The sequence below is a fragment of the Hippocampus guttulatus genome, chromosome 2 (assembly GCF_054856545.1).
Source record: "Hippocampus guttulatus isolate MCC_2025c chromosome 2, RoL_Hgut_1.0, whole genome shotgun sequence".
Classification (NCBI taxonomy): Eukaryota; Metazoa; Chordata; class Actinopteri; order Syngnathiformes; family Syngnathidae; genus Hippocampus; species Hippocampus guttulatus.
This window is the reverse complement of record NC_141262.1, coordinates 13693650-13718248: the sequence shown is the minus strand read 5'-3', so window position 1 is coordinate 13718248 and position 24599 is coordinate 13693650. Positions and strand designations below refer to the sequence as shown.

Below are 24599 nucleotides of genomic sequence, written 5' to 3'. Positions count from 1 at the left end.
TCTGAACACAAACAAAGACTTGAAACCAGAAAACATGAATGGATAAGTTAGTGTGTGTATGTGTGAGATCTAATGAACTATATCATAGCTGTGTTCAAAACAACCCCAATAAAAACCACAACAGCTTGAATGACATCACACATACGATGGACACACACAAGCACACACATTTACACAGAGAAAGAGCACGTGTCGACATGAAGGAAGCGGGAGGGATGCTCTCACAGGGCCACCTAACAGTGGACGCGTCTACTTACGGGCAGGCTGCTACTTACTGAGGTGACACGGGCCCGAGTGGGGGGCGAGTGTGCAATGTGAGGGGGGCGTGAGGGTGGGCGGCGCAGGATGGCGCCTGTGTGAGTGGAGCACAGTCTGGTGCCTCAACGTGCTCCTGGGAAAAAGGTGGTGCTGGCGTCCTGGGTCGGTCGGGTGGTGGTGGTGGGTGGGGGGGGGGGGGATTGCGAGAGAGGGAGGAAAGCGAGTTCTCGGGTTATTCACAGGACATATGCGGCGGCCTCCACAAAGGAGGCGACGGTCGCCTCGCCGAGGGGGACCACGGGATTGGGCGCCACGTGTCGGGTGCTATAACAGCCATTGTACAAATTCACGGGTTTGCAATTTCACTGGCGTCCCACTGAAGGGTGGATGTGTGAGAGCCACTGGTTAGTGCTGCATTCATGCAGTGTGTGTGTGCACGTGTTTGGGCGCGTGGGTGTCCATGGCGCTAAACACTCACGGCTCATACGACACGCACACGCGCGCACGCACACGCACACACGCGCACACACACACACACGCACACGCGCGAGGCGCGTCTACCTTTGATCTGCCGTCGGATCTTGGTGAGGTCAGTCATCCACTTGAGGACTTTGGTGTTAGCTGCCTTGTCGCCGTGAGACGGCTGCACACACACCACACCCCCAAAAATGGAAATGATCAAGAGCACGCAGGCTTGGGGTGCGAATCAATGGAGTTTACTGCAGGTGCACCCCAATTTAACTCATTCACTGTTGTGAACATGATACATTGCTCAACCATTTACTGTACTGCCATCCTTGTACAGTAGAGGTACAGTCATCTAGAGCAGTGGTTCTTAACCTGGGTTCGATAAGCGGGTGGTGAATATGTCTCAGGGGTTCGACGGAGCCTCCGCCATGCAGGATGAGACACACGCGACTCAACATGTTGATTCGTTAGGATGAGGAGAGAGGAGCGTTGGCGCGGAGCGCCGATGCGTATTTGGAACTGTGAGTCGCCGCTTGGAATTGAAATGGATTTCCATGGGACAGGAGAAGTGAACCAATCTCCTTTTTCTCAATGGATGCTACAGCTTCTTGTTGACTTTGAAACTTAGCTTGTAGCCGACGTGTGCACATTTTGAGCATGACGTCACTGATCCACTGGTTAAAGGACACTTTGATTCTCTCCTCTTTCATCTCAAACCGCTTCAAACAACAAAGCGTGTGACGGAAAAGTGGTTAGGACTGCACGACTGTCCGTGTTTTATGTTATGTGTTGTGTTTACTATTTTACTTTATGTTAACTGTTTTGTGAAGCGCTTTGTTACAGCTGTCGCTGTTGTGAAAGCGCTATATAAATCAGCATGTATGTAATGTATTGTTATGACACGCCCGCTTGGCCATCACTGGCTGCAGATGATTACATGACATTGCGTGTCCAATCAGTACTGTGGGCAATTTAGTTCGCTCAGTAGCCACCGTGTGACTGTCGTGGGAGTACGTCATACAATTTTAAAAACCTATACTTACGGCATGTAATTTTATTGACTTTTTTTCTGGTTTTAAACAATGTGTTTTTTTTTAATGTCTTGAGAATTTGTAAAAAAGTCCTATTTTTAATTTTCAGTAATGAAGGGTTTGGTGAATGTGCATATGAACCGGATGGGTTGGGTACCTCTAACAAGGTTAAGAACCCCGGATCTAGAATGTTTTTCCGTCAGTGTTTCCCACAAAACCGCTGTGGTATCATCATTTCGAAGAGTAAATTTGAACAAAAACTATGCTTTCATTTTTGAAAATAACACTGTTTGCAGTGTGAGCTTTGTTGAAAAATATTTCAACTATTCCGTGACAGCTGATGAATTGAAAATTATGCAGAGTGCCATTTATTGAGAAAGAATTGAGAAAAACAACATTTGCACAATAATTTGGAAACGCAGAGTATATGACTTGCTCATTGCGATTTCTCTCGTACCTTGTAGTTCTTCTCCTTCTCAAACTGCTCCTCAAACTGTTTGATCTTCTTCTTGAGGTGTTGAAGCTTCTTGGTGAGCTGGTGCGTCACGGAGTCGCCTCCTCTCAGCGCCTCCTTGGAGCCGAACGACGCTCGCCTCGGCCTGAAGAGGATGAATTCAGGTCAAGTGTGTGCCAAGGGCAAGGGCGGGAAGTCAGAACAAAGCATTTGCGACTATACTCAAGATGGGTGGAACGGTTCACAAAATCCACGGTTCGGTTCGTATCTTAGGTTGAGTTTGGGGTTAAGTGTTGATGCCTTCAAAAATTTATGGTGTCTTAAAGAATCAGGGTTTATTTATCTATCTATCTATCCATCCATCCATCCATTTTCCGAACCGCTTGATCCTCACTAGGGTCGCGGGGGGTGCTGGAGCCTATCCCAGCCGTCTCCGGGCAGTAGGCGGGGGACACCCTGAATCAGTTGCCAGCCAATCGCAGGGCACACAGAGACGAACAACCATCCACGCCCACACTCACACCTAGGGACAATTTAGAGCGTCCAATCAGCCTGCCATGCATGTTTTTGGAATGTGGGAGGAAACCGGAGCACCCGGAGAAAACCCACGCAGGCCCGGGGAGAACATGCAAACTCCACACAGGGAGGCCGGAGCTGGAATCGAACCCGGTACCTCTGCACTGTGAAGCCGACGTGCTAACCACTGGACTGCCGGGCCGCCCTCTCTCTCTCTCTCTCTATATATATATATATATATATATATATATATATATATATATACATACATACACATATACACACACACATTATATAATGCAGATAGTTGTTCATCTATGTGTGCCCTGCGATTGGCTGCAAACAGGCACCAGCATTGCCCGCGACCCTCACGAGGAGATGCGGATTAGAAAATGGATGGAAAGACAAGTTCAGTACGAGGTGAAATTTAGCTCAAAGTAAGGGATGAAGTCAATGTAATGAGTCATGAGTCAAATTCTGACAAGTGCAATTTATCCAATATGTAATGTAAAAGTAATTGTAACGGAGTAAACGTAGCTGGTAACAACCGACCTCTGCCAAGTTATTAAAATGGGCATAGTACATAATTCACAGTAAAAATGTCAGTACATTTCAGAGTCTGTATTTTTTACTTTGACAATCTTCTTTTTCTTGGGCCTGCATTTCACCTGTGTGCTTTGGTGGGGGAGGTGGCGTCGGCATCCTGCTGCAAGAAGCGCTGAGCACCGTGCATGCCGAAGTCCAGAAAGCGGCGCGCCAGGAGGTGCGGGTGCGAGCGAGAGGACGAAGGTGAGGCGTCCTCCCCCCCGCCCTCGCCACCGCCCTCATCCCCGTCATCCTCCTCCAGGGGCAGCAGTGGGAGGGGAACCATACGTCCCGCCAGGGGGGACAGCTGAGCCTCGCCGCTCTCGCTGTCGTCCTGCCACGACTTGAAGGCCGGAACCGGATCTGCCGGAGGACACAAGTGAAGGACAAGTCTTACACGTTCCGTTGGTGTCAAGACAACATGAGAGGCTTTGATGTGTTCGGGGCAGACACAGAGAGGAAAACATCCCATTGAAAGAAGAAACAGGAATAGCCATAAGAGCCCTTTCACTATGTTTCCGGTGGACAGCAGAATCGGGGAGAGAGCGAGGACGGGTGAAGTTGGTTGGGTGAGAGGTGCGGTCTCACATGTACAACCACTCACCTTGGCCTTCTTTCTGCAGGTGCATACATGAGAAATCTATGAGAGGGAGGTGGAGGTGGTGATGATGATGAGGAAGAGGTGGTGCTGTTTGGGGTGAAGGGAGGAGAAGACGAGCGGTGAGCTCCATCGGTCGGCAACATTCGGTCAATGCAAAGGCGCGTCCTGCTTTTTCACCACAAGCATGAGAGTGAGCCCTCGTGGAAGAGCATTTAATTGGCCTGCCTGACATGATACATTTCGAAATGACCCCAAACCTTTGAACAATTGCGCTGATTGCAAACTACTAACAGTGATGCCTTGAGATACGAGTCCCGTGACAATGCCCCTAATTCAAAACACAGCCTTAAATCATCTTTTCCCAGAGGCATGAGTGGGAATGGCACTAATCCGTTCCCGCAAAGAACATTTTGCATTGGCTTTCGGGCCATATGAGGTGCAATGAAATGCAATTTTAAGGTTTTGGTACTTATGAAATAGTACACGGCTTAGCACCTTCCTATCTTATTGACTTAATGACACCGTATGTTCCACCCCGAACTCTTCATTCACAACACGCTGGTCTTTTAGTGATTCCAAGAGCCAAAAAGAAGTCCGCAGGTTCTAGAGTGTTTTCTATTCGGGCTCCAGTGCTCTGGAATGCCCTCGCCACGCAAATTAGAGCAGCTACCTCAGTTGAAATGTTTAAAACGCAACTTAAGACTCATTTGTATACTCTTGCATTTTGTTGGAACGACATGTTGCCTGTTTGACTGCCGAAGTTTCCTCTGTCTGTCCTTGCCCCTCCCCACTGATCTGGAGAGGGGGCTAGGTGGTGCCGCTGTACGGATTCTGCTCCCATCGTCATGGATATGATTTGCACCAACTGAGCTGAACAACATCTTTCTTTAGGAAAGCTTTGGAGGCTTACCTCACTTTCTACATTTCAATTTGATTGTAAGTAACATTTCATGAAAAGTTTTGTTAAGGTTGCGTGAACCACAAGGTCAAATTTTGGGCCAAAAGGTAAAGTTAAATTATGCACCAATCTTCGAAATGATTTCACATTGAAATTCCCTATCCAAGATTATACCTGTTTTGTGAAGATTGACTCAGTAGTTGATACGAGGGTTCAAAAGAAAGTAGCCACACCCCTTTGGGCGAACCTATTTGAAATTCGGTGGGCCGTACCTCCCAAACCCCTCCTGTAATTGACCTCATGTCATGTCCCCTAAAACAGTACAGACCATTTGGGCAACCTCTTATGGGTGTTACAATAAGCACGAATTGGTGATTTTTAATTTTTTTGTCATATAGTTTTAATGGTATACAGTTAAAAAAAATCATGCTGCACAAGGAGGATGAGTCATGTTTTGGTCTGTTTTGTCACGCACCGTCCCATTGGTGGTCGGGGAACAGCTGGATGTGCGGGGCGTTGCCACTGCTTAACATTTGGCTGGTGTTGGCATTCTGGTCGTATGAAGAGTCCTGCAAGGTGAGAACGAGAGAAGATGTGCATGACTTTACTTTTTACGCTGTTAAATAAAGTTACTTGTGTTGCATTACACGTTCAAAAATGGTAATGTTGCCTTACGCAGTGCCCTGTGTGTTACACTGGATTACATTTCTAGTATCACCTACGAGTCGTGGTTTGCGTTACACTTACATGTGATACACAATGCCAATGTGCTGCGTTATGTGCATTACTTAATCAATTACACAACGTTATGGTGTGTGAGGTGAGGTAACGTGCTACGATTCACGCTTTTCGTTACGTTTCATTATTTATCTTGCATTAGGGTTGCACGTATCGCGTTATACACAATGTGGCACATTTATCATGTCACATGTGACATGACACGTATTACACTAAGGGGTGCCCATTACGGCGATCCTGATCTACCGGTAGATCTAAGACAGGTCCCAAGTAGATCCGAGGAGTGTCGAGGAGAAACAAAAACAAACAACCATTTGTGTGTCTTTGTACATGTTAGTAATATATATATTTTTGTGTTAATGTACTCTGCATCCTAATCATCCTAATCAGTCTCATTTTCACCAAAAAAAAAAATTAAAAATAAAACAAAGCAGGTAAATCTTGAATTTACGGTGGCGTATGATTACGTCACCGGAAGTTGTTAGTGCTCAGCAGTCTGCAATTGCAGCTTGTGATCAGAGCTGTTGCGCTCTATTTTTTATTGTCATTATTCTCATTCAGAGTTTGCTTCGTGTACAATTCACCGAGGGCACGGGCAAAGAATAGGGAATCTCGGAGGGCCCAGGGCAGCACTTTAAAACGGAAAGTGTGAGCTACGATAGTTAACAGGCTGCAAAAGTGCATCGCATGCCTCAGTTTCAGGCTGTTTCTCATCATGGCGTGTGTGTGTGTGTGTGTGTGTGTGTGTGTGTGTGTGTGTGTGTGTGTGCGTGCCGGGAAGGGTAGATCCCGGGAGGTTAGTTGATCGAAAAGTAGATCTTCGGTCCAAAAAGGTTGGGTACCCCCTGCACTAAGATATATGGTACACTAAGCTACGACATGTTACATTATATGTTTTACTAATGTAGCGTGCCATAAGTGAGTTAACTTACGCAATGTGTGGCATCACCAGGCTGATGATCTGCACTGAAAGCACAACACAAACATGGTCACATCAAAATCTTTCCCAAAATGTCTTTTGGGTCCATGGGAACAAATTATTATGAGATCATACATAATGAGGGGTATCCATAAAAAATAGTGTGGTTCTCAGATGAAAAAACAGATTTTTGCTTCTTGCTTTTGTTGGTTGTTTTTTGTTGTTGTTGTTTTACCCGACCCACCAACCTCATCGTTGAACATAGATCCAGGCCATGTCCCGGCATGTGCACATTAACGCCGCCAAGATTAGTCGATTCATCGCAATGACGATCAAATCGTCAAGAATTAATTTAAGAGTTGATGAGTCGTGTGTGTGCGCGCGCACACACACACACACACACACACACACACACACACACACACACACACACACACACACACACACACACACACACACACACACACACACACACACACACACACACACACACACACACACACAAAAGCATGTGAACATGTCACATGATTTTGAAATTTGAATCTAAATTGCCTTATCGGAATCACATGTTTTACTTGGTGGACGTACTAACTACCATGATCAAATGATCACAGCAGCCATGACGCGTTGCTAAACCATGCAGGGCACAAGCGACTATTTGTTACATTTCGGCCATTTCAGTATAGTCTGCAGCCAAACGATTTGTAAACGTGGGCGATGTTATCCGCCAGCGGAAGCCTTGAGTGGCCCCAGCATTCGAGAGAGACGCATTCCAAACCAAATCAAAGGCAGTAATGAACCTATACCTGGCAGCGCCGATGTTGTTCTCGGTATCTCGGACGGCATCCAGCTCCATTCCTGAACCCTCCTCCAGGCGCCCCAGTGCATCCTGGGAGGAACGGGCAGCAAAAGCCATTAACAGTTTGTGTCTTGGATGCAAATCAAGCTCCAAGACTTCCATCCTCACCTGCGTGTTTTTCTGGTCTGTATTTTTCTGGTGCTCACCAAGGCAAACAGCAGACTGCGCTGTCTCACTGAAAGAAGGTAAAAGAGGGTTCAGGGGATAAGGAGAATGTGTCACACAAAGCTTAGCGTGTCAAATCGTGTTGGTCTGTCACCCTTGGTGGCTGTCAAAGTTGCCAAGGTCCTGGTCAATGGAGGACTTAAGATCCAAGAAATGCTGCTTCACTGCTGCCCTGATGGTTCGTTCGATGATCCTGAAGACACACAACATGTGGTCAATGACACGCAACGTGCGTTTTACAACTCCAGAGTGATGGGTTTTCGGTGCATTTGTTGTTTAACACGGTGGGGCATAAGGGCTGCTACGCATTGTTTCACAAGTTAGGTTACGCATGTGACACATTTTACACAGTGACCATCGGTTACACTTTTGCAAGTGTTAGTATATGTGCCGCTCCATGTTATATTAGGTGTGCTGCGTTACGTGTGCTAACATTTCGCAATATGCGATTGTTACTCACGATGCAGCCATACACAAAATTCACGGTACTGTTCATTTGATACTTGAAAGCATGGCTGTCACACAAATTTTTGTCATGGGCCACATTGTTGTGTTGTTTTCCCTCAGAGGGCCATTATGGCTACAAACAAATATAAATGTTTGATCGCCTGATGCTCTCACTTTTACACAAATAAATGATGGATAACTAGTTTGGAAATCAGAAGACAAAAAATTCTCATCGAACTATGTTTCAGTTTATTTTGACAGGAGGATTGATAACAAAAAAAATCTTGGAGTATCTAATATGTCAGTGTTGTGCAGTGGAGACAATTTGCAAAAAAACATGACATCAACGGACATGATTTGCCTTCGCAAGCCACATAAAATGATGTCATGGCCCACATCTGGCTCCCAGGCCTTAGCTTGACACCTTTGCTTTAAAGTCACGGTTCAATAGTTTTGATACCATTTTTTTCTTAAACTGCTAAATTTGAATACTTTTTAAAAAATTGTGTTTTGAACTTCATAATTCGAATCTAGAACCACAAAAGAATTGTGCATCCATGCTCATTTCATACAGTACAAGAAACACACTGCAGTTCAGAAACATAAATGAACAAGGTAAAAAAAAAAAGAAGGGAAAATCCCATAGCTGAGTAGCCAACCTATAAAAATCCACTCAGATTTGTCTGAATTTCCATTTATTGAAAATTACGTCAAGAACATTAGTGTGCGACAGTTATTGCAGCATATTTTGTACGAGGAGAATAATAATTCTGCATTCAACTCAATTGCACAACATAATCTTTGTTAATAAAATATGGCCTATATACATATTATAATGTTTACGTCATCATATTTGTCATTATATTATAATATAAATGAATAAATTATTTTTAAAAATGTTATATGCATGTATGATAAAGTGGAAATCGATATAAGGGACGCTTATGGAAGAACATGTCCATAGCGGGGTTGGCTGCGTTTGCCCTAAGCCTTTCCTAATAGCTACGGCCCCGGGCTAAGCCAGCGATGATGTCAACAGCACTCTAATGCTACGTTCAGACCAAATGCAGGGTAAGCGTTTTTGTGGGTGTAATTCCATATACAGTCATTGCAGTTCGTGAGGTCGGGTGTGGGTGCGTGTATAAAGTGGAATGCCTTGAGAGACACGTACCTAAAGAAAAAAAAAAGAAAGGTGCTGAAAGAGAAAAAGACTGACTTGGATTTAGCAAGTTTTTGTTTGTAAATTATTAGAACTTACTGGCAGCCATAAACATTTACAAAGTCCACAATAAATTGAAAAAAATAATTTGACATTTTACTGCAACTGTGCATTAGTGATAAATAATTTTATGCTGCAACACAAGCGTTTGTGTCCGTGCGTTAATTCAATTACTGTGTGTCATTCTGGACCATACATTTGTCCTTGAATTTGGCTTCACGCATCATGTAACTTTAATTACTAAGGCCCACTGTACAGGGCACAATGATTCCTCTCTGACTTGGACTAAAAGGAGGGGGAAAAAAATCAGTTGGCTACTCACCTGATGTGAAGTGTGGACTCCCTACAATGTGAATATGCTAGCCGGATTGTGTTTTTGAGGCTCCCCATACATGACTTCTTGACGTTAAAGAAGGAATAAAGCCAGACTGTAAAAGGTAACGCTCATCCCACGCACCTTTTTCAGATACTTGATCCTTAAGATTTAGTGAGATTTTGGTGCGCCTCCTTTCTTGTCCTTCTCTTTTAATTTTGCACACAGGCCCACTAGAGGCTTGGTACCCGTGATGGGAACATAGTGTTGTAATATTGTGTACGCAGCTGTACCAGCTAAAGCCTTCGTTTAAGAAGACTGACATCAAAATGGACTTGAGCACGCGATGCGCAGGCTGACAGTCATGTGAGTAGTTACATTTTCCCCCTTATTTTGTGGTTTGTGACACTTTTATGCCGTCTTCACATCTCATTAACACGCGTCTGTCGCACTTTGACCATGCGCTTCCTCATCACAGAAATGATCGTTACGTTGTTCAAAGAAATGTGGGTGTATTTACTGTTAGGAGGGGGCCCAAGTCAAAACATTGGCTCCAATTGCTCGTCCAAAAATTTGAATATCGTGAAAAATGTGATTTATTTCAGAAATACTAAAAAAAAAAAGCAAAACTTGTGATGTAAAATACAAAAATATTTGACAAAAATACAATGGTAAAATAAGCTCTACGTGACCTGTACTGCCTTCCTCCATGTTTCATTCTCACATAGTTATCTGTGTACCTTTATTAAACTGTGTGTGTGCGTGCGTGCATACTCACTCTGCAGAGTCAGCAGGCAACATGGGCACAGGGGAGAGATGGGAGCTGCAGAGAGAAGAAAAATACCACGGCGCGCTTAGAACATCCTGTTCTCCTGGACTGCCATTACAGACATGGAATGACCTTGGCGAGTATGTGCGTGTGTGGGAGTCAAAACAGGAAAGAGAATAAGGACGGCTACAGGGATGCCCACAAAGGCCACTGAGGCGATATTGACAAACTCAGCGGCGCCAATGGAGGCAAGCAAATTGGTATTTAGGCTACTGTATTGTTAATACGATATCAGACTGCGTGTGTGTGTGTGTGTGTGCTAGCTATCAAGGTCACATTTGCACAGTTGTTGTCTCCACACAGCTGAGACATGGCTGCGGATGCTCGCAAACGCACACCGGGCTACATTCCAGTGCAGCATGTTTACGTAACAAAACAATGTCAGTGATGTTATAGAACGGTGCGCAAAAGTTCAAGCACACACTCAAGTCTGCGTGAGAGAGGAAAAACCTTATAAAGCTTCGACGTGAAAGACATTTCTTTTGATATGTGCATTGAGATTAAAAAACAACAATAGCGACATATGCAATGAGGCACACTTGCAGAAAACAGTTCACGGTGTGTGCTATTGTGCCTATAGGAAAATAGCTGCACATAAAGACAATTGTAGAATGAGTAAAATAGAAAATAACTACTTTGACATACTTAAACCTAGATGAAACAAATAAAACAAAAAAGGGAAATAAAAAATAAGAAAACAAACTAAAAATATTGGCTGAAAAAACAAAAATTACACAGTAATACAAAAGTTTAGATGAATAAAAAAAATATTTTGCAGCTTTCAAGGGACCAAAGGTTGCCAATATATTTGCAACAAATATACACAAATTATACAAAAAAATTCTAATAAATCTGGTGATTAACTTCTCAAATTTCAACGTGATAATCACCATGCTAACATGCTAAAATGTGATATGTTATAACATGGTAAATTTGACTTGTGATAGATGACCTGATATGGAAATAAGATTCACTTCTTACCCCTCATTTACTGTACATCAAACCTCTTTGCCATCGAAGCTCAATCACGACCCGGTAGAGATTTTCATTCCGTCCTACTCAGGGCCACATTGACTAGAACATTACGTAACCATTCATAATGTGTCATCACGACACTGGTAGGACTCAGCGAGTTGTCCTTGGGGGGGGCTCTTGACAGACCAAGCTAAGAATTCAATTCAGTGGACCTGTGGGGTAACATGTCAAGTCTTGACATGAGCACACCATGGAGTCGAGAAATAGGGCCCTTCCACGCAAAATTGATTACGTCTGAGAAGAAATTCTAACAGAAAGAAAACGAGCAATTGCAATAATAAATTGCCCATATTCTACAATGATGGTGCCAAATCAGCTTAATAGCATAATTTCAAGCACCTCTTGCAACATTACCTGATCAATAAAGCCATTGTAATGATTTGATTAAAGAAAAAAAAACCCCACCTCAAGTGAATTTGTACACATCTAGGTAAGGCTCCTGTCGGTACCAGGAGAATCAGCAGAACTTAGCATTCGCGGCCGAATGTCCGAGAGGCACTACAATTCTACAACTTTGGAATTTTTTTTTTCTTGCAACCAAATGTTTTGTCATCGTTGCCCATTTCTGTAAATGCGTCTCAATTTTGCAAGATTGTGACAACCCCACACCGAATGACATTGACTTGGCAGCTCGGCAGGGCAGAGGCCCACAGCGACTTCAGTAAATGGCAAATAGAGGGCACTTATACAGCACTTTATCGACACCATATCGTATCCAAAGTGCTTTTACAAAGCCTCACATTCCCCAATTCACACACACATTCATTCAACAATTAATTTTCCAGAACATTATGTCAAAGTCAAAAAGTAAGATGAGCTGCATCGAGTTTTGTCGGCTGCTCAGATAAGTGGCACACGGTGGGGGTGTCCGCTGCATGCACCAAATATACACCAAGTGACAAGTGTATGTTGCAGATTAAAAAATATATAATTTTTTTTAAAAAATCAGCTTGAGGTGTCAACTATGAATTTACATGTGCCGGAGGGAGAGGTGTCGACGACGCTATCGAATCGGGGGTGGGCAAGCTTTTGCACTCAAACATATTTATTATTACACTCAAAAAAGAAACTAAAGTGCATGTAAAATAATTCTCATTTTGTAATTATTTAAAGATGCCATGCTACAGTGTGAATACTCAATTTCACCCCCCACCCCCCAATGCTTTATGCAGAGCAGGTCAAAATGAGTCGGTGACCTGTTTTAGATCGGACATCTAAGCAGGTTGTGGAGTGGACGGAACAAGCGATTAAAGGCAAAAGGCTCGCAAAAGGCGTGGACTTGAATTCGGCTGCATCACGATTCACTATTCACGTACCTTCGTGGTTGCCACCGGCCTACAAAATACAATATTGAATACAACAACAAAATGAAAATGATTCATCCTTATTTTGTGTTGTTACGATTATAATTAAACTGTTGTAAACCGTTTAATAAAATAGAAAGTGTTAAATGTATAAGCACAAACCGTTTTATTTTACAATAAGCTACTGAGATAGAACACAAATACTTGATTAACAGAAAGCATTTTTGAAAGAAAACTATAATATAAAATAAATGAAAAAGTTTCAGTAATTGTACACTTATGATTTAATTCTAAATAATCAATTCCTTACCTATTGACAATAACAATGTTCATTTTACTAATTTAAATTTGCTTTTTCAATACAAATGACCAATTATTTCATGATAATTGGATAAAAATATGAAAAACAACAATCCATTTTTGGTGATCTTACTTTATCGTGCATTAATCATTGAATAAATCAAACTTGTTAAATTTGTATGTAAAATCATGTATTCTACAAATAATATTGCTCGTATTTTTCTTTTTACAATAAATGAATCAATGAAAATTTTATACTAAAAATGAATGTAGAGGTTTAAAAGAGGTGAAAAACGACTCAACAAACACAATGGATATTACAAGACACTTCATGATATGACTCCTCCACAGTCTGGAGTCCAAAACGGAACAGGCCGTATGGAGACGACTCATAAAAAACAATAAGCCAGGGGTAGGGGGGGAGAGGGGGGAATCCACTTTGATTTCAGAATTGCGCGATGCCACAGCAATCATTCATTCTTCAGTTATGCAACTGGCGTGTTTACCTCTGCAGCAGCACGTCACAAGACATCCTCATAGTTGCTGGTACCACTTTTAAAACGGAGCTTCTCAAAAATAACCACAAAATTCAGAGTGCACTCTTGCGCCTATTTGCTGGTCAGTGAGACCTGTCGTAAGGTGAACATCCAGCTGCTGTCTTCAGACCAGCACCCGGCCGCATCCTACATCTAGCTGCGGAGCTACTCAAGTAAAGTCCTGACGTAACCGAGCAACAACACCAGCAGTTTTTTTTGGGGGGGGGGGGGGGGTGGGGAGGGAACTCCGGTTGTGCGAGCCAATCAGAACGGAGGGAAGAGTCAGAGACTGCGGGAGGAGTTTTTGGATTCATTGTTTGAGGAGGAGTTCTTGCTCGACCACTTGGCCGTACGGCACAGTCCTCAGACATGCAGTGAATTATTGATAGGACAGGACAAAAGGAACCCAGGCTGAATCACACCATCCCTTTCGTGAGGACTCGTAACTTTTTTTTTTGCCCTTCAAGTCCAACACTCCCTGTACATATTGGCCTGCGGCCCATTCCAAAATTGACATTGTATTGTTTTAATGTGAGACTGCAAGAAATCAAATCCATAGTTGAAAAATGTAAAACCATGGTTACTGAGACAATCACATTAGAAAATGTTAGTGGGGGGGGGGGGGGACTAAAATAACTCATGAAAATGTAATAAATATAAAATAAAGGTTTCCGGTCAAATTAAGACTGTAGATAAAATTGCTTTTGCTCGACAGGCTACTTCTGCAGCCCATTTTCTTTGGCCTTAAAAAAAAATCTAATTTACTATCTAATTTACTAAGGTTTGGCCAATTGTGGTGTGACAATTGGACAAATGTACAAAACACCACCCCACAACTATTTTTCCATTCCATGAACTCCTAAGAGCGACTCAGTTTGCTACACTTCCTTTGTACAGAGATGAAAGTGGACTTTCCTGAAAATACAAATGCGAGCACCGAAGGTGCGAAGTCCTGCTAGGCGGAGCCGGGGGCATGAGCCCCCCTGAAAATTTTTGAAAAAATGGATGGCTGTGGTGCATTCTGGCAATATCTGAACAAAATTCTGACAAAAATTGAAAGTAAAATTTTCACTTTTTTTCCCCAGATTGCTCACTATCTGAGATAGATATAGATCTAGTAATACTAATAGTATAATGAGTTGCCTTTAATATTTTGAGATATATATATATATATATATATAAATCAAAAATGTTTGGCGTAAAAAAAACGTTTTATATGATTTTAACTGACTTACAAGGTTTGTCGACCTTTCTAATGTAGTCGGACAAAAAAATCTCCGTTCAAGTCCTTTTCCTCAAGCCATGACCACTTGAATGTGTTCCTAACACTCGTGTCTATTCAACGTAGGTCAGCTTGCCTGTCTACCTGTTTGAACATTGCGCTGAGGCCGTACCTGGCCAATCACGCATGAATTAGTTGACAAAAAACGCTATTCAAATACTCGACATTCAATGATTAATCTGCCTTTTGTGTGCACACGTGCACCCTTTGTGGCTTCCGTTCTCGCCGAAATTTAGAAATCTCCAAGATATGGCGAGGCCATGAGAATGCGAGGGTAGGGGTGTTACTGTTCCTAGCGTTAGTGCCTCAACATGGCTACGCTCGTGAAAGCAAAACAATGAAATCAAACTCGTGTTTGTTCAATGTTGTCAACTGATATCCGGATTAATTTTAGGCAATTTCCCCCCAATTTTCATGAAAATTTGAAAATCCGGAATTCTGGGAAAATCCGGAGGACTTTCATCACTAATTGTACGACCAATGAATGAAGGTGAGCGTAAACTATCAATGACACTGCTTTGGAGTAGCGTCTCTCACAAATAAGAATTTATGGCAGTGATCTGCTACACTAACTGACCAAACCTAATTCGTTTGCTTGGTAATAGTACTGCTACCATCAGAGAAAATGCACCATTAGCACGCCAAAAAGTAAGTCAATTTGTTGCGAGTCACTTTAAACAAGTCACCTGAGGGGTTGGTTGGGTAATACAGGCAATCTATCAATCTGATGCTGCCTCTGAAGGCAGAAATCTTATCGGCTTGACTCAAAGTTTCTGTGGGAGGCAACAGAGTCACATGCATTTTTTGATGTCTTAACGCAAGGGCACTGAACTCACTCAACTGCAACGAGAAGCAATAAAGTCAATTTAGTCGAGTGTCGGTCAAAGCTTTAGTTAGTCCACTTTCTGCCGATTCAGCTCCTTTTTTCGTGTCCCGTTTCCTTTCCCAATGTAAATAATTAACTACAGTCAAGTAAAGCATTTCTAAACAGTAGGCCGTGGTCTTCATTTGACCTACATGTCGCTTGTTTAACCCTCATCCAGAGATCAATTAACCACCTAAACCACATGAGGAGAGATTCATAGGCAGAATTTTCAGTCCGGCAGTCAAACCGAGTAAGTGTACCTCACTGAAATGAAAAGTCAAATTTACAGACAGTGGGTGAGTGTAAAAGGCCCGCTAGTGTAGGGAGTGAGTCTAAAATGTATCCGAAGGCAGGGAATGACAGTTAAATGCATGCTATGCGACTGCAGTGAAAAATCAGGGTTGGTGTAAAAAGCACATTGGTGCAGTGAGTGAGTGCACTGTCACTTGCACCTTAGTGAACGTGAGTAAAATCCACACACGTACAATGAAAGGTGAGTGGAATGCACCCCTGTGGAATGAGTGTCAGGTTGAAATGCAGTACGTGAACAAAATGAACACGAGTCAAAGTGAGTAGAAAATTCACCGCAGGGTAGTCAAAGTCATCAAACTGAAACAATGCATGCATGGTATGACCTTTCATACTGTTCAACTGGAACATAAGAGATTCTGTGTCAGGAATAAATAATGAACCGCATTGGACATTTTTTGAAGTAATCTAGATCTTAAACTTCAGGGACAAGGAGAGCGGGATGGGACAAAACATCCTTCAGAAATAAGTCTTCCCGGGATAGCAATGCGCTGCCAGGAAGCATGGGTCAGAAGCGAGAAGGCGCAGGTGTTATCTGGGTCAGTTAGCGGATCTTCTTACACGCAGCAAGGAACCAGCATACCATTGGGAAAATTGAGGACGCGAGGATGGCACACGAGCCAGGGTGCGAGGAGGGAAAGTCGGGATGAGACTTTTTTTTGAGAATTTACAGTTGGCTTCAACTCACACTGTCCCTTAGTATGTGTGTCAACTGTTATGTATCTTTACTGCATCTATGCCATTGATGTATAGCGACAGACCGAACCACTCAATGCCACACACACAAGGTTATGAACTTGTAAACGGACTGTGGCGTTCCGCACGTTAATTCAATTATAACATTTTAACGATCATGAGAAGCCCAAATCAAAGTAACGATTACATTTTGATTCGTCGTCCAGCTGCACGTGAAAGATGATCAGAGATGTGAAAGTTATGAGTGCCGTACCACATGAGTAAATTGAGTTTCAAGCCTCGTCATGGAACAAATGAAACTCATAAGTCAAGGCAGGTGTTTGTAAACAATCTCGTTTGGTGGCGTGCCTTCACATTTTGCTGACATGAAATATGAGCTTTGGCTGAATAAAGGTTGGGAAACGCCGCACGACATTTTCCACAAGTCGATTACATGCGACACAAACAGGAGGCCTACCATTCCAGGCAGCAGTTGACGGTGTGGCGATAAACGCCTTGGGTTGCGAGGCTCCCTTTTCATACCACCACGGTGGTCAACTGCGGCCTGTTTTGAAGAACAACTCCCGAACAGTCACAGACTCTCACCTTTGCATGTGAGTATCAGTTGCTCTTGCACTTCACAAATAGAATGCTCGCATCCAGTGTGTGGCTACAAAGTGAAGTGGGTTGTGTGCCGCTTGACTGACGGTAAGGTCTGTTTTCTTCTGTTGCCATGCAGACAGAACCCGACTCAGGCCATGTCCACATGGAAACACAGTTGGATTTTAGAACTAATAAACTCGTAAACACTGAATCGTTTCAAGAAATGTGTGTTTCCACATGAAAAACGCTGAAACACCGTAGTACATAGATGCCATGTCTGTGTGGCACTGTAATGCTGCTACAGATGTCGCCAAAAGCAGAGAATAAGAAACTGTGCCATGGAAACAAACCCGCAAGAATGGGGGGTGAATGTAAAGCAAGGAGGAAAGGAGACATTTGCATGGCCTGGATTTGTGAGGATAGTTTGCTTTCAAAGCCGCATCTGCAGCAAGAATTTAGCACGGTATTTCTTCATTGTTTTTCTTAATGTTGACTGTGTTCGCCGCAGGGTCACGTGAGCACTGGGACAACACGTCACCGTTTGAGGGAACATATTCTTTGTTTGCACAGAAACGTGAGGTAAGCGTTTTGAGATTAATCCACTCTGCGACCTAGTTTCGAAAATTTGGGTTTTCAGGCTCATAATTTTCTTGTCCATTTCAATTGCCCCATTAGGCATGATCCTTCCACCTAGACAGGTATACTACCAATATACTCACCATCTCGCCTCTGGATGCGTCCAAGCTACCTGCTCTCTCTAACTTATTCCCTAAAACATCTAACCTTGGATGTCCCTCTGACAAGTTGATTTCTATTCCTATCGAACTTGGTCACTCTGCGTCCATTCGGCCTCTTTGGTGCTCCTGTCTGAAAATTCTGACTCCCCCCCCCCCCCCTTTTTTTATACAAGATGTATTATTTCCGACACGTACAATCTTTCTGTACAGCTGAATCGCATGCGTAACACTAGTTACACACAACGATTTTCTCGAATCGCTAATAGGACTGCTAAAACAAAACACACACTTGTAAATAGGGCTGTAAAAAGGTTAGCTGTGTATCCATCATCATATCCATTTGGTTGGAGTTGACGAGTCACTCCAGTGAAGATATGTTGTCATGCCTGGCATTCTACTGTTATCGTATGCACGGTGCAATATTTAAACAGGTAGGTGGGGTGTGTCTGCACACCCTATACACTGATATAAACAGCCGATGTAGGCCAATGCGGATCAAATGACATGCATGCAGCTCTTCGGGAGGCTGCTGGAATGTTGATATTCATCTTTAAACATTTTTGTATTCGAATTTAGAGGTAGAGCCTCTTTTTTTCTTTTTTTTCCTTCTTTTTGAGATGTGGCCATGGCTCGAGCGTTAACATTTGCTGCATGTCATCGCGTGGGTTCAGCATCACTTAGCCAAAAGCTCATATATCCTGCTGACAGCCTCATTTGTCATTTGCAAAAAATGTCAGAAGGTGAGCGGTCATTTTATGAGATCTAGCAATGATTTTTTTTTTGGAGTGTGCATGTGTACAGCCATAAGAATGTCCATGACCCACCTTGGATGACAGCAATGATACATACTGAACACTTCATCCTGATCCGGCAGGTCAGTGCTGATCTAATTTTTCTTTGCCATGGCCCCCCCGAAATCCTAAATTACATCATTAATCCCCCCTGGCTCGTTTCAGAAACTTGAATGCCAACTAAAACAATCACATGAGCTGCAAAGATCCAAAGAGTCTGGCCAGGGTGGCTTTAAACTCCTGCAGCTGTCACACGAAGACCTGCATAAATCCTCCATGTTGCTCCACAAAGTAGGCATTAGCCATTAAGACGCAGACCATGTGGCCCACGATATGCACTGTGTTTGAATGTCCCTGCAAGTTATCACAACAGTTCATCCAAAACAATTAGAAACTGACACACGCACACAAATTCTCTCTCCCTTATTACCTCAGCCAAGGAATAATATATTGTAATCTCTGTGTGTTTGTTCGCAGGATTACACAAAAATTACTAAGAAGAAATCTTTTCATTTTGGTACAAATATGGACACTTTTGGAAAAATTGTGAAGGATAAAAAAATGCATTGAAATATTTAATGTGCTTTTTTTTCTCTTTTTGTTTTTAATCATGAAAAATACAATTTGACAGAGAACAGGGTTCAACATTAATGGTAGCCCGATTGCCTGTGGCCACGACATCGCTGTGTTGGGCGACTGCCTACTTTATAGTGTGTATCTCATTGAGCGGTGAAGGTTTGTAAGTGTGTGCACGCGTAGCAATGATGACGATTCAATGATGGCATTGTTCAATGTATTTCAAGACTTTTGAGACTTTTTCAGTTATGGTTTCCGAATTCATAAATTCAATGCTTTTGAAACTTTAAGGCCTCGCAGGAGCCATATAATTCCGTGGCCGTAATTAGTTTGTGCATTTTTGATACTTCATCTTACTTCATTTTATTTTGTTCTTGTAATTTTTCTAAATTAGTCACAGTGGACTTCGAAAAACAGTTCTGTAATTGTGTGCATTGAAACAAAATTGCACATGTTCTTGTCAAGTATCTGTGACCACTGCCTATCACGTGTCTTCATGCAAATGAACATCAGAGGTGTGAAGTATGTTGTGTGTAATGCGCTTTAGTCTGAGTGCAGCAGTCGCAGCAGGGGCAAATGCTAATCATCTTAAAGGAGAGGCGACCAGATCTTGGCATCCCTAGAGGCGGACCTTCTAGTTGCGACGTCTGGTCAAGCCTCGAATCATCTTACGTACGTGAGAGTCACCAGAGATGGGCACTCTGCCCTGTACCAGGGACGGACGCCCATTTTTGGGATGGAGGACGAGAAGTTATTTATTTATTTATTTATTTTAAGGATGGATTAAGCAAGAACGAAAGTGGGTTTTCGCCTGTCACTAACTGGTTTAAATATATATGTGTGTCGTGAGGCAAAATAAAGGCAGAGAGTAGCCTAACACTGTATTTTCTTAACAGGATATTTTCATAACTATTTTTGTGTTGTGAAATACTAATGTTGCGTTGCTTATCAGAAATACATTAAAAATATAAAGAAAGAGTGATGTCATTTTTGTTTGATTGATGGCCAGTCTCATGTGCAACAGCCAATCACGGCGTTGCTGAAAATAAAGTTTGGTAGGCAGGCATATTTATTTAGGCAGACTGTAAATTTCCCCGGGGTGGGACAAATAAAGGTTATCTTATCTTATCTTATATATGTGATGAATACATCAATGTTTGTATGCGAGAGTTAATTAAAGATGTCAAATTAAATTTTGGTGACCATCGATCGCAGTTTTAGACTGTCATGTTGTATCACTGTACGGCAATTTACAAAGGACATATTCCATTTGTGTGAGCAACTAAAGAAGCATTTGAAAGATTTAATGAAAGACTCCATGGGAGCCATAAACACTTTGGAAATCTAAAATGAATATAAATATTCTTTTCCTTTTGCCTCTCTGTAACAGACAATTTTTGAAGCGCGTCGGAGAAATATGTCAGCCCATTCGCAATAATTCGGTATTCTGCTTGACGATACATCTCCAAGAAGGAAGCAAATTCACAATTTGCCTCACTTTGACACAACCAATATGCCTATGGCGTCAACATCCTCAAGAAGGCGTCTTTGTATATGTAACGTAAATGTCTATGATAATGCTTGCGGTTGTTGCAAAAAGAGCCATTCAAGATGGGATCAGCAGTGCTAAGCAAATGTATGGAGAGCAAAATAAGTGCTTTCCCGTCTGTAGGGTATGAATTGGTCATCATTTTGCAGCGGTCTCCTCATTTTTTTTCCAACACCGTATGTATAAAAAACATTTTTTTGTTCAAAAACGAACCAACAAAGGCATCATCCTTACAGGTAGCTTTGCAATTTCTCTCGAGTGTATTTCAATCAAACCATGTTAATTTTGATGTTTGGCATTCGTGTGGCGCACACTGTTAAGTTGTCATGGTCGGCGTGTCCGCCATGCATCAAAATAGACTGATGGAGTGAGCCATTTTGTGAACATCGGAACAAACTTATGAGCCGCTGAAAAGATTAATGATGGACTGAACACGAGCAGTGAGAAACAAGCTTGGCTCTCGCTTGAAGCACACTCCAAGACCAACACACATTTGTGATTTATCGTTCCAAATGAGGTGTTTTGCGAGTGGTGACCACACCACGAAAGGCTCACCTGTTGGCCGGGTCGTCGTAGCAGGTGCGTTGCGGTGAGTTTGAGGAGGTGGGGCAGTCTTCGCCATCTTGGGGGAGCTCCTCGCACTCTGCCTCACACTTGTCATCATCCAGCAGTTCTGTGATCTGACCACAAAAAATACAAACATGAAAATGATTCCGGTCATGTCTGTTTTTTGCCATGAATGGAAACTCGCCCCCCCAAACTTGTTCCTCTCTGTTCATGTGCATGTTAGTGTCAGCAGTGCACGTCAGTTGGCAGGGTAGTTGCCCGGCTCTACGCAAAAGTGTGGCTTTAAACAAACTGTACTCTGTCCTGAGTTGTTTCACACATCTAGATGTAAAGTCCATGAAATGAAAGCTGGAATTCTGAACTTTTGTCTGATATCCCTGTTTTGATCTGAAACTCAAACGTCTTTAGTATATGACGACAAAAAAAAAAAAGAAGAAAAAAAGGGGACGGGAGGGGGGGAATTGAGTGACCTTGCCGCTTCATTACCTTTGGAGAAAACTATGTATCAACTAGTCAAGGTTACCTCTGCAAACCTTCTGAATGTGATGCTGTTGTGTAACTTTACAATTGCCCCCTTCCTCCAGCCGTCAGGGTGCTATGTCACCCCACGACACGAAACAACCTTTTTATTTGATTTAACTCGGCGGTGACATTTAAGGCAATGGAGGCGGTTTCATAACACATCTAAATATAGTCACAACCACTCAGCAGGTGGACAAGATGGAGGATGAGGGATGGGGAAAACTTTTAGGGGTAACACGACCTGGATATCTGACGATCGACTCAGTGATGAAGGAATAACAACATTTTTAGCAAGCATGTTGGTATTTTCATTGATATTGTGATATTAAGTTAAATAAGACGTTAAGCAATTTGTTATTAGCCTCACGAAATGATCCCTTTAAAGTCCTACACAGCCCAATACACAAGTTGCTACTCTTGCATGTCATAATTTGTTCAACTGATCGATGAACTATCACCAAATTAATTCACCGACTCACTGGCTATAGAACCAACTAACTAGATAAAATATTTTGAAGAATAAAACCTTACATTTTCTAATATTTCATACTTTCTGCTAACATCAGCATCACTTTCTAGGACAAGCATGGTTGACTCCGGAACTTAATAATGCTCCTCCCCCCGTGCACCCAAAGCATCCCAGCACAAATAAGAAAGACAATCTTAAAGATCATTTTTGTAGACAATCAAAAATAACTTTTATAATTACACGCAGTCCAGAAATGTAGACAATTGTGAAGTAAATGTCCACTTTCATTCCCTTCTCACACTTAGGAGACGTCGTATCTTTTCAACATTTAACCGTTTTTATTTTTATTTTTTGTGAATAATTCATCTTACAGTATGCATGGCAACATTTAGTCATATGCAGGAGTTAGGCATCTGAGAAAAGTACAATGCTGATTTGACGTCTTAATGGCTTGTACCCACATTTACACTTCACATTTCCTTTCCCATGGCTTCAGTTTGTCCTCAGCTCTGGTCCGGACAGCAAACCCATCTGCTCCATGGCAATATAGACACTCAGACACTCTTATTGGCTGCCGGTAGATTCTTGCACGGTCGTATCCAAAGTGCAGCCACACACCAGGATGACTCAACCATGTTAAGATGAGGAAGACAGCTCAAGGTGATTACTTATTTGCCGAGTCAATAACAATAAGAAAGGGTCATAGAGAGTTCACCGGACCAACGATTTCATGTATTTCTCTACATGCCGATAAATCATTGTGGTAATGTGCTTTTCAATTGTGAAAAGATATTTTTACTTGAGCATTGGGGCACTTTTCTCCAATCGATTAGGAGGGGATTGGTGAGATGTCGAGTGGAGAGTGCGAACACTGGACGACTCTGTGTCTCCAATTCCAGTGTTGTCAAACACATCACAATTATCTTCCAACTAGTTTAGCTTATTTTCAATGTGTTTCTAAGCAATCTGACCCATGTTGTTGACCCATCTATGACACAATTCTTCTCGTGATATATTACCTGTATCTCATGTGCAGATTATGTCTACTAAACTCCTGTGGAACAAACATAACCAGAAACTAGTTTTGCTATTCTAACTTTCGAATCAACGAGGCGTCTTCTTTTCAATCCCCAAATACTTTTGATCTGCACAAGCCAACTGCTCATACACGTCACAAACCAATCAGGTAGCGGTATTCCAACACCTTCCCAAAGGAAGTTATTGATAATTGATAATGAGCATGTAACAATCGTGATAAATACTAAAAATGATTTGTCGCAGAGCCCTCCATGTTTTGTCTGTTTAAATCTTTGGTGCCGCGGCAGAGACTGCATGTGTCAAGTATGTAGTTACATAACTGGCACCATTTTCTTCCTGCCTTCAAGTTCCACTATCTTCTTTCCATCAGATTACTTTTTTAGTCGTTTTCATGTGAGTACTTTTCTGCTGCCTCTTTTTCGTAACAAGTGAACCAATCAGTCTGTTACCTGTTCGTTGATGGAGCTGTAGTCGTTGGTGGTCGAGACATCATCGTCCTCAGAGTCAAACAGGCCCTCCTGGTTGTCCAGCAGCTCGGCCAGGACTCGGCTAACAGACTGCTGTTCACGCAGGTCCTCGCCTTCTGACGACAGGCTGTTCATGGATGAAAGCAGAAGACAGCCATTAGAATACCAGTTTGGTCCAGAGGTACAAACCCCAATTCTCACAGTTGGAACGTTGTGTAAAACGTAAAAAACAGAAAACAATGATATACCTACATCCAATTTAATACGCTACAAAGCTGAGCCCATATGTCACCCAGAAATACCACCGTTTTTTTTTTCTGGGCCTGAGGTCATCTGAGATGGGTTGGTGCAAAGTGGAAAAGCAATGTGTGGTCTGTTGAGACCGCATTTAGATTTTTTGGGGGGAATCATGGACATTATGTCCTCTGGGCCAAAGTGGAACAAGGACCATTAGGATTATTATCAGCACAACATTCAAAAGCCAGCATCTGGGATGGTATAGGACAGAACATGTTAACGATGTGTAGTTACTTGCATGTCTGTGAAAGTGCCATTAATTAGTGTCATTAATTTAATGCGGAAACCTTCCACACAGCATCCTTTTCATCCTGTTTACCTGAGTAAGTCACTATATCGGGTTACACAATATATAGGAAAAAAATATCATCATCATG

General features: G+C 42.5%; 1 protein-coding gene across 5 annotated transcripts in view; it reads right to left on the bottom strand.

The window, feature by feature from the left end:
- fam13b (family with sequence similarity 13 member B) overlaps positions 1-24599 on the bottom strand; it is a 46846-nt gene that overhangs the window by 6530 nt on the left and 15717 nt on the right. For 3 of the 5 annotated variants that reach the window (XM_086137538.1, XM_086137547.1, XM_086137571.1), the window contains 13 exons: positions 23908-24052; positions 21418-21542; positions 10250-10294; positions 7587-7685; positions 7436-7502; positions 7275-7357; positions 6482-6515; positions 5287-5380; positions 3917-4000; positions 3396-3675; positions 2215-2356; positions 820-901; positions 276-416 (listed from right to left, as the gene is read on the bottom strand). In XM_086137538.1, the coding sequence (XP_085993664.1) occupies positions 276-416; positions 820-901; positions 2215-2356; positions 3396-3675; positions 3917-4000; positions 5287-5380; positions 6482-6515; positions 7275-7357; positions 7436-7502; positions 7587-7685; positions 10250-10294; positions 21418-21542; positions 23908-24052 (1421 nt within the window). The remainder of the gene's footprint in view (positions 1-275; positions 417-819; positions 902-2214; positions 2357-3395; positions 3676-3916; positions 4001-5286; positions 5381-6481; positions 6516-7274; positions 7358-7435; positions 7503-7586; positions 7686-10249; positions 10295-21417; positions 21543-23907; positions 24053-24599) is intronic. The other 2 variants (XM_086137563.1, XM_086137554.1) reach the window with 2 other exon arrangements.